At 39.8% G+C, this 15,850-nt stretch overlaps 1 protein-coding gene across 4 annotated transcripts in view; it reads right to left on the bottom strand.

Moving 5' to 3' along the window:
• Positions 1-291: 291 nt before the first annotated feature.
• KANK1 (KN motif and ankyrin repeat domains 1) overlaps positions 292-15,850 on the bottom strand; it is a 96,662-nt gene continuing 81,103 nt past the window's right edge. For 2 of the 4 annotated variants that reach the window (XM_068176776.1, XM_068176775.1), the window contains 9 exons: positions 14,591-14,809; positions 13,696-13,804; positions 12,472-12,681; positions 10,559-10,646; positions 7,631-7,850; positions 4,985-5,127; positions 4,224-4,424; positions 1,904-2,002; positions 292-1,282 (listed from right to left, as the gene is read on the bottom strand). In XM_068176776.1, coding sequence (XP_068032877.1) covers positions 1,220-1,282; positions 1,904-2,002; positions 4,224-4,424; positions 4,985-5,127; positions 7,631-7,850; positions 10,559-10,646; positions 12,472-12,681; positions 13,696-13,804; positions 14,591-14,809 — 1,352 coding nt within the window. In that variant the 3' untranslated portion in view covers positions 292-1,219. Of the gene's footprint in view, positions 1,283-1,903; positions 2,003-4,223; positions 4,425-4,984; positions 5,128-7,630; positions 7,851-10,558; positions 10,647-12,471; positions 12,682-13,695; positions 13,805-14,590; positions 14,810-15,850 lie in introns of those variants that run through there. The other 2 variants (XM_068176777.1, XM_068176778.1) reach the window with 2 other exon arrangements.

Raw genomic sequence — 15,850 nt, 5'->3', positions numbered from 1 at the left:
ACTTTTCAGTTCAAGTGAACTGCTTGAACACAGTCTGTCAACACCTCCCCAGGATGCTTCACGTGGCTGAGAGAGGTCACTTCTTAACCAAACAGCAAAGGCTGCAGCCTGTGCAAGACAAGCAAAAGCAGATCATCTTGGGCAAAGTTCTTCCAATCAGCAGGAAAACCTCATGTGAGCACTGTCCAGTCCTCCCTGCCTTGATTTACCAATTTAGCTTGTTTTCCCGCTGCAGTTGTAATGTGCAGTCTTTCTGGATGATGACAAATCACAAGTTAAACAGGAGAGGAGTAAAACAGTATACCGAAATTTTATTCTGAAAATATGGCAAGAATCTAAGGCACTTCAAACATTTCAATACACTTGACTAAAGTGAATGTGACAAGGTAATAGCATTCCATAAATATGCACCAAGATGTACACTCAATTACACTCAAGGGGAATATACAGCTGGTACCTCTAATTTTATTTTCCAATAAACATGTATGGAGTTATAGACTGAAACAGTTAATAAAAATATGGTAACAGGATATCTAATTCTTCATGTAGGTTTTCATTATTACAGAATATAAAATGTTGAAAATACTGTGTGAGTTAATTTTATAGATACTAGTATCTTTTATATAAAAAGTTATAATTATCCCCAATTAGCAACAACTTATTTAGTGAACTTCAGACCTGACAAGAGGCTCTATCCCCAATACCTACCCAGTCACCCACCAGCTCAAGATCCACGGAACTGACTACATAAGCAACTGCAACTTCCGAATTTCAAAGTAATTAAAAACATGAAAATCAAGTTGGAATGAAATTTATGAAAAGTTTACTGTGATGAAGTCTAGGCATAGTAAATATATATTAGAATTACTAAAAATAAGCCACTGGGACACCCTTGCATGGATAGCTTTAGAAGTCTAAGTTTGCACATAACATAAGGAAGGACAATCTACAACAAAGAAAAACAGGATTTATGCCAGTGTACAGAAAGATGAGTATGTGAGCATAAGAACAGCTCTGGCTAAGTTTCTCCACTGAGCGCTACTTAACTTTATGCTTGATTCAGGTTTACAGTTTTCTACCTTTAGCACTAGATCTCTGCTTTCACTTTGCTGGTGAGTTCAGGCACAAGACAATTACATTCAGTATCTGTCTCAGTAAAACAGTAACATTTAGCAGCTTAAAGATAGCATAGAGATTTTTTACAGATATTTATACACTACTACTCAAATGTGGCTCTGTGGGTGGGACCAGGAGATGTCCTTCTGCTAAGCCTAGGAGTGCCCTAAAAGAGAATAAAGAACAGTTAATTAAAGAGAAATTAATCCAGCCAGTGGATAGAAAACACAACACTCAGAATTATTCTGTTCAATTCTTTAACTTTAATTGTACAGATAACTTTTTCTTTTTTAATTTTTGGAAGAAAAGTTCCAGCAATCAAACAGACTACTAGCTGCAAGTGCATATTGTTTAGACAGTGAGATGTTTAGCAGCAGTTTATCAGGAGAATAAGTCAGGGCTAGAAGAGAGGTGGATAGTTGCCAAAAGACCTAGAACAGCTATGTTTCAGTTTCCAGGTCAATAATTACCATTAAAATAATACAATAGCACCTCTGCACACTAGCCAGAATCAGTGAGTCTTGATAGTGAGCTATCTGTACCCCTTGGTAATTAGGAGGAGAAGCATGAACTATTGCTCAGCCAGGCTTCAACCTTCTGCAGCCAACATGTATTTTAAAAAGCACATTCCACGTAGCAGCACAGAAATTGTCTCGTGAATAAAACTCAAAATTTCATGTGCTGTACTGCTGTACAGCTGTCAGGGAGTAAATTTCTTGTTTACATTTCACTATTATGTTCAACAGCAGCAAGTTAAAACATAAACTACAGGAGGTTGTGTACTAACCGGTGACTGGGTTTTGGAAAAGTTGACGTGGGCATACAGGAGAACTGCTATGTCCTTATGTCCAGCTTCCAGGGCTATTGAAAGTGCTGTGCTGCCATCCTGAGAGAAGAAAGGAAGAAACAAGAAAATTAGTGCTTGTATGCTTTATCAGATCTCTTAAAAGACCTATCAGCCCACAGAGAAGTGGAGTTATTATGTGGAGGCCCTACTGCTCATACAGACAGGTAAATTTAGAGTCTTGTCAAATTTCTTTTGTTTTAAGCCTTGCACTGCTGTTTTATGAGGCAGTCCAATTGTCAAAGCCTCATAATTTCTCTAAATGAGGAGTCTCGATTATTGCTGTGGAAGAATGAACACACTATTATCACAGTAATGTTACAAATAGTGCTGTGCAAGACCAGAAGATTGGGCTGTCTCAGAGAAACTACAATGTCAGTAACAAGTAGAAGAGATAATAAGGGAGGGAAAAATGCTGGTCAGATATAATGATAACTGCTGTGTTAAAAGGATAATTGTTGTAGTATAGCTCCCATCAACACTAAGAGAAATTGCACTCATAATTCCAAATGGTCTTTGATGGAAGTCTAAATACAAACAAATGGGCTTTTCTAGTCAAATGCTGCCACCTTAGTTTCTCAGAAGATACCATTGCTTTCAAAAATAACAGCTGTTGAGGGTTCTAGAAGTAAAAAGTGCTATAGCTGAAAGAGTATTTTACTAACCTGCTTTCACTTACTAATAAGAGTATTTTACTGATTTTCCTTTGGACCATGTTTGGTCAAGGAAAACATAGATGTTAGGCAACCTGTGATATGAACTTGGTGCTTGGCTCACTGCCTGGCTTTTGGCTCTTGCACACAGAAATCTCTACAATAATGCCAGTATTTGAAATGTCTCACAGGGATGGAGCATGCATTCCAGCCACTGCTGAAGTACTGTTATTGGAATGGTTTGCGCCAGTTTTTAAATAGTAAACCCTTTTTCCAGCATGGGACACGATGGATGGCATCTACATGGAAAGTCTTCTTATGAGACTAAAGGGAGCAATTACACATAAATCTAATTGTCCTGAACAGACAGGGAGCTAGAAGAACTGTCTACTACAGTGCAATATAATGCATAACAAATGCACAGTTAACACTCTCCAGTCAAAGTCAACACAGGTTCTTAAAGAGAGGTGCTGAATCACTATGGCACACATTAATGGGATGATAGCTTACTACTGATCATGCATACTGGAAAAGCATCACGGTGACACTGACAATAGCTAGGGGAATGCTAAAAATCTCAATCCCACAGCACAGATCTGTGAATAAGCAGCAAACTCTGCTTGGGCAACGATCAAACTGGCCACAGGAATAGTTAAGTATCATGTCCCCATAAAGACTGTAATTATCGATTTAGTATCTGATAGTGCTAACAGCATCCAAGCAGCAATAATCTAGACTGCTCCTGAAAGTGTTTGTCAGACTGAGGTCTTCTTACATTTTTCTCTCTGGCCCGAAGTTCCACACCACTAGCACTACAAGGAACTGAGCTGCCTCCTGCAGCAGTTGGGTGAATGAAGTGAAATTACCTCCTTGCCTTTCTGCAACAGCTTCAACAAATAACCACCCACTGCCCTTCCAAATCCAAACCCAGGCTCCATTTCAGTGTTCAGTGGGTAAAGCAATAGGAAGAAAGGAAAAGTACGCAAAAAATGTTGTTAACAAGAACACAGCAAGAAAAAAGCTAAGTCACAATGTTTTCAAGCTTGAGAAATCTACAGAACAAATTGTCTACTGACAGTGTAGGCTGCAATGGTCCCTGTAGACAAGAAATATGCAGGTGTCACACTTGGCACTAAAGTCACAGTCTGTATCCATTTATTGTCAGGACAGTGTAGCTTCATGACTAAGACTGAACCTATAGTCTCAAAAGTCATGGTGTAGGAACAGTGGGAATATAATTTCAAGGGAATTGTAGGGCTGATGTTTGCCATAGGCACAGAAAAGCAACACAGTGAGGCCCTAAGTCACCAGATAAGGTCCTAACTGAAAACTAGGAAACTCCTTTGAAAGGGGGAAGGAATGTGAGAGGGAAAGGTGTTGAGCTAACTATGAGCTAACAGATGTTTTTTTTTTCTTTTCTGGCCACTAAACACCTACAGCTAACCACAGAAATTGCTACCAGGTATGTCTGTGAGAAAAGTAAAAATACTAGCCAAATAATCATAGCACTTGCTACCAATTAAGCAGAAGATTCATTGTGGCTGGTACTCTGGCACTCTGAGTCAGACATTCACCCAAGCAGATTTCAGAAGCATTGAAAGGCAACTCACATTGTCCTCCAGAGTGCTGTTACACCATGGCTGAGCGAGCAGAAGCTTAACAATCTCCACATGTCCATGCTCACTAGCGCACATCAGAGCTGTAGAGCCCTCATCATCCTGGATATTGACATCTGCACCACATGCCAGTAAAGCTTTAACCATGTCTATTCGGCCATGACTCACAGCTAGCATCAGTGCAGTCTGACCAGCCTGCATGGAGAGAAGAGGAAAACCCAAATAACTACAGAAACAATCAGTGACAAAGCATGAACACTTTTTTTTTTTTGAGACACTGTTGTTTCTTCTGGGGGAAAAAAATGTTATTTTAAACAGTACTTTCAAGGCTTTGATTGTCATTATTTAAATACCTCATGTATCATATATCTCTTATGTAACATATATCCCACATTCACACAGCTATTTACTGAATTAATGAAAGATATCCAACCTATTTTCAGACATCTGTAGTTTATTCAAAGGAGCGAAATGCTGCAGAATATGTAAATGTTGCCCAAAATTCAGTAATAGTTCTTTCATACGATGATCAACCTTCATTTTTAGAAGAGGTCCAGACCTGAGGCTCAACTGTTCTTCCACAGCTCCATTTTGTATATAGCAATAAAAAACATACATTAAAAACCCACAAATTATGAAAACAAATGAGAGCAACATTTGAATTGATAAGAGCAGGGATGGAAGCATGGAAGGAACAATAAAAAGGCACAAGAGTACAGCAGTAAGAACTGTGCCTTGTGAACTGTTTGACTGACCTGGCTGGCTTTAGCATTCACATCCCCACAGCTGAACAGTTCCTCCACTATCCTCATGTCCTTCTCCGCTTCCACAGCTGCAAGTGCAGCAAGCATGATGGGGGTATAACCAGCCTTGTTCTGATGATTTACATTACAGACATCTGCAGAGGGATGACATAATTTCTTCAGAAAGCAAGAACCCAAAATGCAGTAATTGTGCTAATCAACTGAATAAACTGTCAGTAGAGCAGCCTATAAAAAGAAAAAGTAGCAACTGCTTTCATAATGGATGTAATTCAAGGGAAGGTGGAGAAGAAAAAAATTAACAGAGGAGCTCTTGAGCCAGACAAAGAAAAGAATTCTTTTGTACTATGTGTACAACACAAGAGAGAACACAAAGACATTTTATATGTTATCATTTAGGGCTTTATTTGTGCATTATTTTTCCTTTTGCAAAAGTGGTCTGAAATTTAGCATGATATTCAGAAACACTGTCAGGATAGTTCTTAAGCTCTCCTCCCAAAGGCATGCATACTGCAGAATAAAAGTGGTCCAATAACATGGTCAATGGAAAAGATATTTCTCTTCAGCACAATTTTCCTGCAATTGGTGGTTACTTTAAAAATTTGCAAGTGTACTTCAACATGTTTTGGAGCTGCCAAAAAAATCAACCCTTTAAATTAAAGACTGCTGCCAGTTCCACAGTGTATTTGACCATGAACAAAACTGCTCTGGGAACAAATACAGGCAAGTAAGTGCCTGCAACTTCACCAGTGCCAGCAACCGACAAGAGCTCTCCTTTTTGTTCAAAACTTGCCTCCAGTTTGTCTCTGTTCCTAAAATTCTGCAGAAATTCAGCAGTAATTATTGGTTTACTGGGCAGCAGGGTGCTCATCTTATTGGAAAGCAGGGACTCAGATTTACATGAACATTATCTGCAGACTAGAGGTTAAATTGCACCACATATATCTTAACAAGCAAAAATGGTTCAGGAAATTCTTCAGACTTATGGGCAAAGGATTTTTTTTCAGTCAAAAGAACATTTCAGAAGCAATTCGAATGCAGATGTAAGATATTGCAAATTTTTTTAATGTTAAATAGATGTTGGTGATGACACCTTATAATCAGTAGACCAATACTTCTTTCAGACATCACTTCTGTGAAGCCACTGAAGCCAGAGAACACAACACTCTGCTAAATGCATTACATCCTGAGTAATGAAAAACTTTCAGAAGTGGTGTGCTCCTACTCTGACTACACTACTTTAGCAGTGTGTTTTCTGAGGTCACATTTAGCTGCTTTTCCATATGGCTGAAGGAAACTGTTCTATTTGTCCTCTTGGTGACTCTGCTTCATGCTTCATGCTACGGAGGATTCTCTCATCTCATCTTGTCCACTCTTCTCACCAAATACAGACACAGAGTTCTTGGTCTAATAATCTACCTGTGATATTACCGCACTGCAAAGCTGACCACATCTCTTGATTTCCAGCAAGAGATGAGCATGTTCCTGCTCCTCTGAGACACCTAGGGAGGCAGAGGGGCAGCTTCCTCCTACCACACTGTGCTGCAGACCCAGCCTGCCCCTTTTCACCACACTCCTGACATTTCCTGCATTCCCCTGCTGTGACTCACTCTTCCCAAACACACACTGCCTTCAAAAGGACCAGAGATTTCAAAGTGCTCGCTTTCCTCCTGAAGAAGTCTCTGCATGTGTGACACATGTGCTAGGTCATCAAAGCTGAGATTTGTATAATTCATATCCTTGTTTATCTGATGCTACCCTTCTGGATTTATGAATATTGCTTGGCTCACACTCCAGATGTGTCATTGGCCTAGTTAAGCTTTCACAATCAACTGTGACAGGTTTTTCAACTAGTTTAGAGAAACAAACTTCACTCAGAGAGCAAAACTAGAATTAAACAGATTAAACATCTGCCTGGGACCAATTCCAGTGTGTGATACCTTCTGCTGGATGCCATCTGGCACAGAGGCAGATACTCCAGAGGAACAGATACTCCAGAGGAGTAGATACTCCAGAGTCTCTCCTTTGCCACTACTCTTTCTGCACGTGTGTTGCAAGAAGATCAAGAAAATGAAGCAACAAAAGCAACCACATGAAGCAGCATCAGATTGCTTATGGACTAAGAAAATGGTCTCTGACAGAATGCCAGATTGCTCCAGTTTCTCAGGAAAGTAGCATAGATGAGTCAATGTGGTAGCCAGAAAAAACTTCTGCACCGCTCTAGACAATGCCAGACTAGCTTGTGTGTTTAAGATGGTATATATACCTCAATGCATCTTCCTCCATCAACACCCTACAGAGTGCTGAGCAGCAAGTGTGCTGCCTCCAGAGAAAACTGCTGGAGACTGGTGCTGCTGAACTTGGGACTACAGTGCAACAGTCAGGAATCTAACTATCTCAAATCTGTATACAATTTACTTAAGTGTTTTTTTAACTTCTTCAAGAAGCACCACCTCCAAAGCTAGTACTAGAAACAAAGACTCTAGACTACCTAAGAAAGCCACCATGTAACTGTTAAGAGTTAAAACACCTGCTGGAAGAAGACCAAACTTGGCCTCTAGTCCATCAAGAATTTCACCCATGAGAACTGCAAAACCAAGAGTAATTAAAAAAAAAAAACAAACCATAAAGCAAACTTACTTGCATCCAGAAGAAGCTTTACAATTTCAAAGTTAGAATGTGAGACACTGTAATGCAGAGCTGTGTTTCCATTTCCATCTGCCATGTTGATGATATGTCTGAGGACAGCAGGAGAAATCTCTTCAAAAGCAGTTATGTAGTCTCCAACCATTTCGGGGAGAGCTGACTTCTGACTTGAGACATGAAACCACTCATGCTGGATGGTATTTAAACAAAACCTCTGCCGAAACCAAGACAGAAAAATTTACATATGGACAATCTATTTTAAAGATTTTCCATCCCAAAAGTCAGCAATGCAGATCATACATTTTTAGTCCAATGTGGGAAGAAGTATTCAGCTCACAAATAAGACATACAGACTGAAGTGTCCCCTCTGACTAAACTCCACTTTAAAACACCGTTTACTTCCTCTCACCTCACCTGACTTTCACCTCTGACAGCACAGAATTTCAGGATGAGAATACTCCCAGAATTAACAGTTATCAACTACTGGTGAACGGAAAAAAAAAAAAAGAAAAGTTGCGCAACGATTTCCATCAAATACTTAACTACGTTTATAAATCACCGATAAACTCAAGACTTTCTCACTGGACTTAAAACTAAGTCAGATAGGCCCAGTTCTGAGGCACAAATTATCAAATGCACGAAGTATATGAGAACTGTCTGGACAGCAGTTCTGAAGAAGAAGAACTGATCATTAGAGACAATTACAAACTGAACCCAACATCACATCATAATGTAACAGGTAAATACTGTTTTGGGGTGAATAAGATTTATAGTTTGCATGGCATGTGATGAAGTCCCTTCTTTCTGCCTAGTACTGTGAAGACAACACCTGGACTACTTTGTCTGGTCTGATCACTGAATGACACAAAATATTTGGTTGAAACAGTTTCAAAGATAAGCAGCAAGAATGAACAGAAGTCAAGGAAATCTGACTTACTGGACAGACAGGAAGGACTGGAGATGCACTGCTGAAAAGAACCGCTGGGGAAAGAAACTGTGTAACTTTTGTTGCAGAAAAGAGCAAAAAAAGGAAGAACCTGTTTTTCACCTGAAAGCTGTCTGGCTTTAGTAATAAGAGATTTTAGTTGCAGTGAGAAGATGCAGGCTACACATTCAGGATAAACTTTCCCATGGGTATGGACTTTCCCATGGGTATGTGAGTGGGGGAGTAGGAGCCTCTTAGGCCAGGTGACTTGTCTGTTGTGACAAGGTAGGTAGAGCAGATCTCACTGTGAGCCAAGAAGGCTTCCACATTCACCAGCTCTGACTTTGAGACACTTTCTCTAACCTGGAAGGACCACTGTATCTTTCTCATAAATCCTCACCTGCAAGGCGGCCAGTAAATTCAAGGGCAATTTTGCAGAGAAGACATTCAGAAAGTTTATCTAGCCTCTAGTGAAAACACACCAGTAGCTCCAGAGGTGGTCTGTGTCTGGTAAAGAGAAAATATTCTACCCACACCAGTGCTACCTATGTATCTGTACTACATAAACACATTAACAGAGTATTTTACATCAGTGCTACTACAATGTGATATATGTATTCTGTGAACATAGAGAGTTGAAATGCAAAGGTGGCCATAAATTGACACAATAGAATTTTAAAATTTATTTCAGGAACTACTGAGTGCAAAATACCACTAAGAAACTATTTTTAGTCACAGTATCACACACATTATTAAATAAACAACACACTTTTAAAATTCAATTAATCCATCACATTCAAAAAGATGCAGTCCACAACTCTTTCTGGTGTAAACAGCAGCTACAAGAGCTGAATATACTGGAAGAGGCTGGGACAACTCATACAGATCCTTAGCTATACTGACATTTAAGCTGTTTGGACAAAACTTCTTTATCAGCAGACAAAGGACAAGAGCTGATTAGTCTGCAGCTTCCACCTACAAAGCACTACTTGTGCTGGAAAACACTTTAGGTACAAGAAAGAAAAATGTAAATTCAAATTACCCTTCTAAGGCAGTGATCATAATCTGGTTTTGCCATTTTTGACACTTTCAAATCCAAGAGGGCCTAAAGCATTTGTTGTTTGAATGCCTAAACTATTCCTGAAGGACAAACACAGAATTAAAAACTATGTGTCACAATTGTATGAAACAATTTTTCAAAACATTCACCGGAGCACAGATGTCAGAACTGGACACAGACAGTATTACTGTGTCATAGAGACAACATTACTGTCTTTTAAGAAGCTGCAGATGCTCTATAGTAGAAGAGAATGACTATGTTGTTGCCTTTTATATCACTGCACAAGTGTAACAAATTCAAAATTCAATTTCATACTATTGAGCAGTGTTTCTTTGCTTTCAGATTGTCCTCACAGAGTAGCGTAGGCAATCCCTATCTGAGGCATTTCCATTAAGGCAAATGCTATTTTATGTCTTGAGACTTGAGTAGTACTTAAGTATTAACAATAAATCCTCCTTACTCTCTGCATCATTGATAAAAACCGCCAGTGTAGTAAACAAGACAAACAGCATCCCTGTGCTTAGAGGAAGACAGATCACCTAGTATTTCAGAACAGACTCTGAGGTCTTTTCATAGGATGCAACAGAGTCTTCACCCACTGCAGTCTCCTAATGTGAGGCCTGAGACCTGCCCACACCAGTGCTAAACCAACAAACCCACAGGAATAACACAGGAATGCACAGGTATGTTGAAACCGTACTTTCATGTTACTGTTTTTATGTGTGAGCCTTGGGACAACAATACTGAAGCACACAAAGCACAAGTATATTCTCTGGATGGAAGTGCCGTGGTAGAAAGAGCTTTGTGACTCTTGCAGGAAAGACGAAATCCTCTTCTGCCTAGCCACTGCAGTGCTGGTCCTGTAAAACCAGAAGATACCTCTCCCTGAAGGTTTTCTATTGCATCTCAAGAGAAAATTTTCACCTGTATTGCTTACCACATCTTTGTTGTTTAATGCCTTGGGGTCATCAATGTTGTTTCTCAGCAGGTTACAGGCAGAAAGCATCTTTTCACTCAGCTCGTACCTGAGGGAGACAGCAGAATACATGGCATGTTTCAATTTTTATCTTAGCATTTTGGTATAGTAATATTTGTTTTTCTGAAACTTCTCTGGGAATTAAAGTTTCCAGGCAAGCCATCTGCTCCTACCACGCAGAATTTTCGTGCTGTAAGACTTGGCAACACTTCTAGTGGAAATTCTCATCTACTGCTGTGTGACTGAAGAACACACTTTATATGCTATGTGCTTTGATTACTTGATTGACAAGGAGAAATGCCAATAGCTGTGATGGAAACAGAATTAAGCAGTAGGAAACAGCTCAAGAGGTACCTCCTTGCCAGCTCCCATTCACTGGAACTAGCCCTTCTCATTCCACCTACACTGGAAATCTACTCTTTTTCTCCAACGCTCTTTAATTTTTACTCTCTCATCATTACAAATTTCAAAAAAAAGGTCGAGAAGGCCTGTGCCACATGTCATACCAGGCTGTGGCCAGCCATCTTTGCCTAAAATCTGCACAGAGGATAATGGCAGTTTTCCCAGAAAATTATCCCAAAAACCAGAGAAGGTAACACACTCATGTGTGTAAGATGGGCATTTCAGCCCCCGTGTATTACAAGCCAGTTGCTAGTGCTAACAGAGCAATGAAATTCTCCACCATTGCATGGACCATGGCCATACATGGCCACGTGCCCTGACTCTTCCCCTCAGAGGGCATCACCAGGGCAGTCAACTTGCAAGGAATGTGCTCCTTAAGTACAATGGCTATCTAAGCTGTTCTGATGCTCTTCTTCCCAATCAGGCCTTGCTACTGTAAATACAAATTAGAGAGCTCTTTTCAGAGGCTGCCCATCTTTTTATGCGACCTGTAAAACAACAGGCTATCCTACAGTACTGTATAAAGTAAGCTCAGGGCTCTTCAAATAACACACAGCTCCAGGGCCTCCAAACTCTGAATTATTAATTTCTGCATCTCTTTTATTTAACAGCTGACAATTACAGATAACTTGATGCTAAGCTACATCTCCAGTGAAACATGACATTAATTTTGTTTTAGCTCTTTTACTGTTATTATTCTACCTACATAATTTTCCAAATTAGCACACTGGCAAATCCATTATCTGTAGGATATCCTTTCACTGCCATGGTTCATACTTCTTTTTGCTGTTTGCTAACAAAGAATCAGTAAAAACTCACCACTTTATTTTTTCCATATGCCAAAAAAGCACAGCCTTGTCTGTCAAATTCTACCTTACACAGCAATTTGAAAAGTACCCTAAGACATGAGATGTTGAACAAGTGTGTGATGGCAGCCTTGAAAGTGTATTACAGTATACAATCTCATATCATATGAAGCACATGATCTCAGTGTCCTCAGTGTTGTACCCCATCATCTTACTGTGCCATGCCCAAGATGCTGTGGAAGGTGCAAATGCAAGATGCACTCCCAGCAGCCAGCTGACCTGGTGTGCATGGCTCAAGATTAACTCGTTTGCTTACAGACCAGGACATTAACAAGGCACTGCCTGCTCCCAAGCAAGTGCCAGTTGTGACCTGGGACAGCCTCTGCTAGGGGAGGCACCAGGGTCTTGCTGCTAATGAATCATTTATAGTCAATAGGGTCAGCCGCTAGAAAGGATACCCTCTGACACCTTCTTCCTGCTCACACACAGTAATTTTGCCATGAAACTGCTTTTGGCTACCCACTTGAGGAGGAGGGAAGTGGGCAGCAGTCAGCCAGTGTTGGGGCTGATGCTTTCTCCACAAGCACAGTCTGCACAGCTTGCCCCTTGGCACAAGGCAGAGGTGACCTCCTCAGAGGCACACTCTGGAGAGGGTGGGCAGCCTACCTTTCTCTGATTTCCACCTCCTCGGCCTCACACTCTGGGAGGGGACTGTCTTTCTCTGCCCCCATGGCACAGACCTCCGCAGCATGGGGGATGGGCTGCTTTTCTTCTGTGTGCTGGTCGCAGGGGTACTCGTGGCTCTCACACTCCTCCTCTGAATCGGAGGAGGAGCTCTCCTCAGAGCTGGAGTCATCGCTGGATGTGGTCTCATACCTACAGGGAGAAGGGGCAGGGGCAGAGGTGACTGCTCAGTGCCATTCTGCAGCAAGTCAGTACCTGCTTGCACATGCACAAGTGGAAAAACGTCCTGCAAAAGCTTTGTCCTGTTTTTTCCTCGGAGACCTCTTCTACTCACTGAACTCAGTGTTACTGGCAAATGACACTGTCAGTATTCTGTATATAGTGTGTAATGAAAGAAGAACAATCTCTTTTAAATGTAAGTCTTCACGTTTTGTCAGACCTTGCCTTATCCCCAAACTGAAATTACTTTGTTCAGAGTAAATTGTATTGCCTTGCTAGGCAGATATAAGCAGGGAAGCTAACAAACCTATGACAAATTTCCCTCACTATATGTAATGATACTTTTAGCTAATATGTAAGAAATTAGGTAAGTGAGATATTTAGGCTATATACCGCACAAAGCATTTGTAGTAAAGAAAAACTAATCTGAGGAAAGGGCTAGAAAAGCTATATAAAAACAATTGGATGAAACCATTTTAAAGGTCTTTTTAACATTCTGCGAGAGCAAGTAATATTCTAAAAGAAGACAATTTTCCATACTGTCTTCTGTATTTGTATAGGAAGTCTCTGTATATATTTAACACAAAGCCAGAAAAATTAATACTAGGGCAATGGCATCTCTTGCTGTATTGTTTAATAGTATAATGCTGTGCTTGTCAGCTACCAGAGATATATACAAGTTTTCCTTACTACAGCATTGCCTGAGAAATGTCCTCATGGCTGTCTGAGATTGTTTCACTTTCCTGTGGTAAATCTGGCAGCAATCTAATGTACAGGTATTTGAGATTGATGCCATATATGACTTGCAAGCACAAGAGGATTAAGAGGAGCTCAGCTGCTCCATTCTTCCTTCTTATGCTTACACTCAGCAGTTGCACCTCAGCCTGAAGGACAGGCCAAACCTATGCATGTGTTCTGGGGCTCTTTCTCTTCTTCCCACTGTGAAAAGTGCTACAATAACAGATGTTTTGGAGACAGGTCTCTTACCCGCCATTAATGCCAACAAACTGCAGGTTCTTCTTGGTGTTGCTCAAATCTTTCTTCCCGTCTCTTTTCTTCATGATAGATTTGAGTGTGTTCTCATTATTAGTACATACTGTTAGAAAGGGAGATAAAGCATACATATCAGTATAAACCCGTAGCCAGCTTTGAATGCAGCAGCATTATGGCTGATTTTTCACAACAACTCTGTATTTTTCAACAGCTCTCTTGGTAATTTACCATCTGAAGCTGGGTTTTCTAATATACATACAGTCATGGCTTGACATGCACATTGGAAATAGAGAAGGACAGCTTCAACATCAGCTTTGGAAACTAGTTAAGCCTAACTTTTCCATCTTACAACATGCTGCTAATCTTCATGATGCTTTAGAAAACTTAAAGAAAAGACATGAGCTTTTTGTTTTTCTTTGCTATTAGTGAAAAACTTTTAACACTGAAATCAGTTATTCTGTTAACAAAATCTTAATTCTTAGTGTCAAAGAGCAGCAGTTCCTTGCCAAAAGGAACACATTAATACAGACAGCATGTTTAACAAACTATTCAACAGGTAGGTTCAATCAAAGATGGTCTTTTAGATTTAGTATTAATTAAAAAAAAACTTTTAAACCAATCTCTATACCAAGGACAGGTGCATAAAAATTTATTTTAAAAATTATTAACCCTTTAGCTTTCAGAAGATTTTTCTTAGGAAGACACTAAATTGCATTTCACTGATGTGCTACAATCTGCCATTTAAAACCTAACCACTATCTGCAGACACATGCTGTCACACTGTGAATTTCCCCTCAGCTTCATCTTTGAGAATATTGAAAACCTTTAATTGTATTTCATATTCAGACTCCACCAGCATGATGAAAGGTGAATGTGAGCCAGTAATTACCATAGAGACCTGAGGCAAGCTGATCATCCGTCAGGTTAATTGGAGTGACAGTTTTATCCTGAGAAGAAAAACACTTCATTCCCCGAACAGCTTCCACAAGGGGAGTCTTCCTCTCCTCCTGAGTGGGCACAGTGTCCTGCTCCAATTTCAGCGTTCGCAAATTTGACGTTAAGTGTGTGTTTGCAAGCTGACCATGAGGGATATACTCCAAAGTAGCACCTGCCAAAGAAGACAGTAGGTGTCATGGACGAGTCAAATGATAATATTTCCATCAATACTGTGATCAATAGGAAAAAAAAAAACAAACTAGAAAAAAAAAAGCTTGTCCTTTAAAATACTCTTTTCTGAGGACCTAATCGGAAAAAGACTGTGATAATTAAAAAAAAAAAAAAAAAAACAAACACAAAAAATGGCTATGCTTTTTTCTTTTGATAAAGACATACAATACAAGGACAAGCTATGAAGATATTGGCTTTAAAATGCATGAAAGGAACAGTCCTTTTTTTTCCTTCTCTTTCAGTAAGAGAGTGACCTCAGCTTCTGGCACCCTGGTCAGGGTGGGCTAACTGAGCTGCTCCTTGATGACATGCCTGAAGAACACAGCATATTCATGGGCTCTGAAGGTTTTTTCTGCAAGAACTGTAACTTTTTCATTGTACTTGTTTTTTAAGAAATGTCATTTTCCATGAAAGCAGAAATTTTTCAGGAAATTTTCCCCCTTTTTTTCCAGTACTTAAACTAATTCTGAAAGCTATGTGCTTTGCCCAGTTACTGAGACAATTTTTTGGTTTTTTAAGAAATGTCATTTTCCATGAAAGCAGAAATTTTTCAGGAAATTTTCCCCCTTTTTTTCCAGTACTTAAACTAATTCTGAAAGCTATGTGCTTTGCCCAGTTACTGAGACAATTTTTTGGTTTTTTTTTTTGGTCAGGATTGTACTGAGCTAGTAGTTGTATTTAAACCAAATTCAAAATCTTTGGGCTACACTTTTTTCCCCTCACTGATTTGCTAGCATTCACTCACTTTTGCCCATTGTGTATTCAAAAAGCAGTGCTAATTAGACACAGACTTTTACAGATTCCCCTGGAGTTACTCCAGCTGTGCTATTACAACTTCTCTACAAATCTGCACAAATGCCTTTGTTTGTGAAACATACTGAGTGTTTTTTTACACACATATGCCTCCCTAGTGATCTTGTTAGCATTCAAGGAAAAAAAAGCTGAAGTTTAACTTGCTTTAAACACTACCACTTTTTCCCCC

This window comes from Anomalospiza imberbis, chromosome Z, assembly GCF_031753505.1.
Source record: "Anomalospiza imberbis isolate Cuckoo-Finch-1a 21T00152 chromosome Z, ASM3175350v1, whole genome shotgun sequence".
NCBI lineage: Eukaryota > Metazoa > Chordata > Aves > Passeriformes > Viduidae > Anomalospiza > Anomalospiza imberbis.
This window is presented reverse-complemented; position numbering and strand designations above follow the sequence as displayed.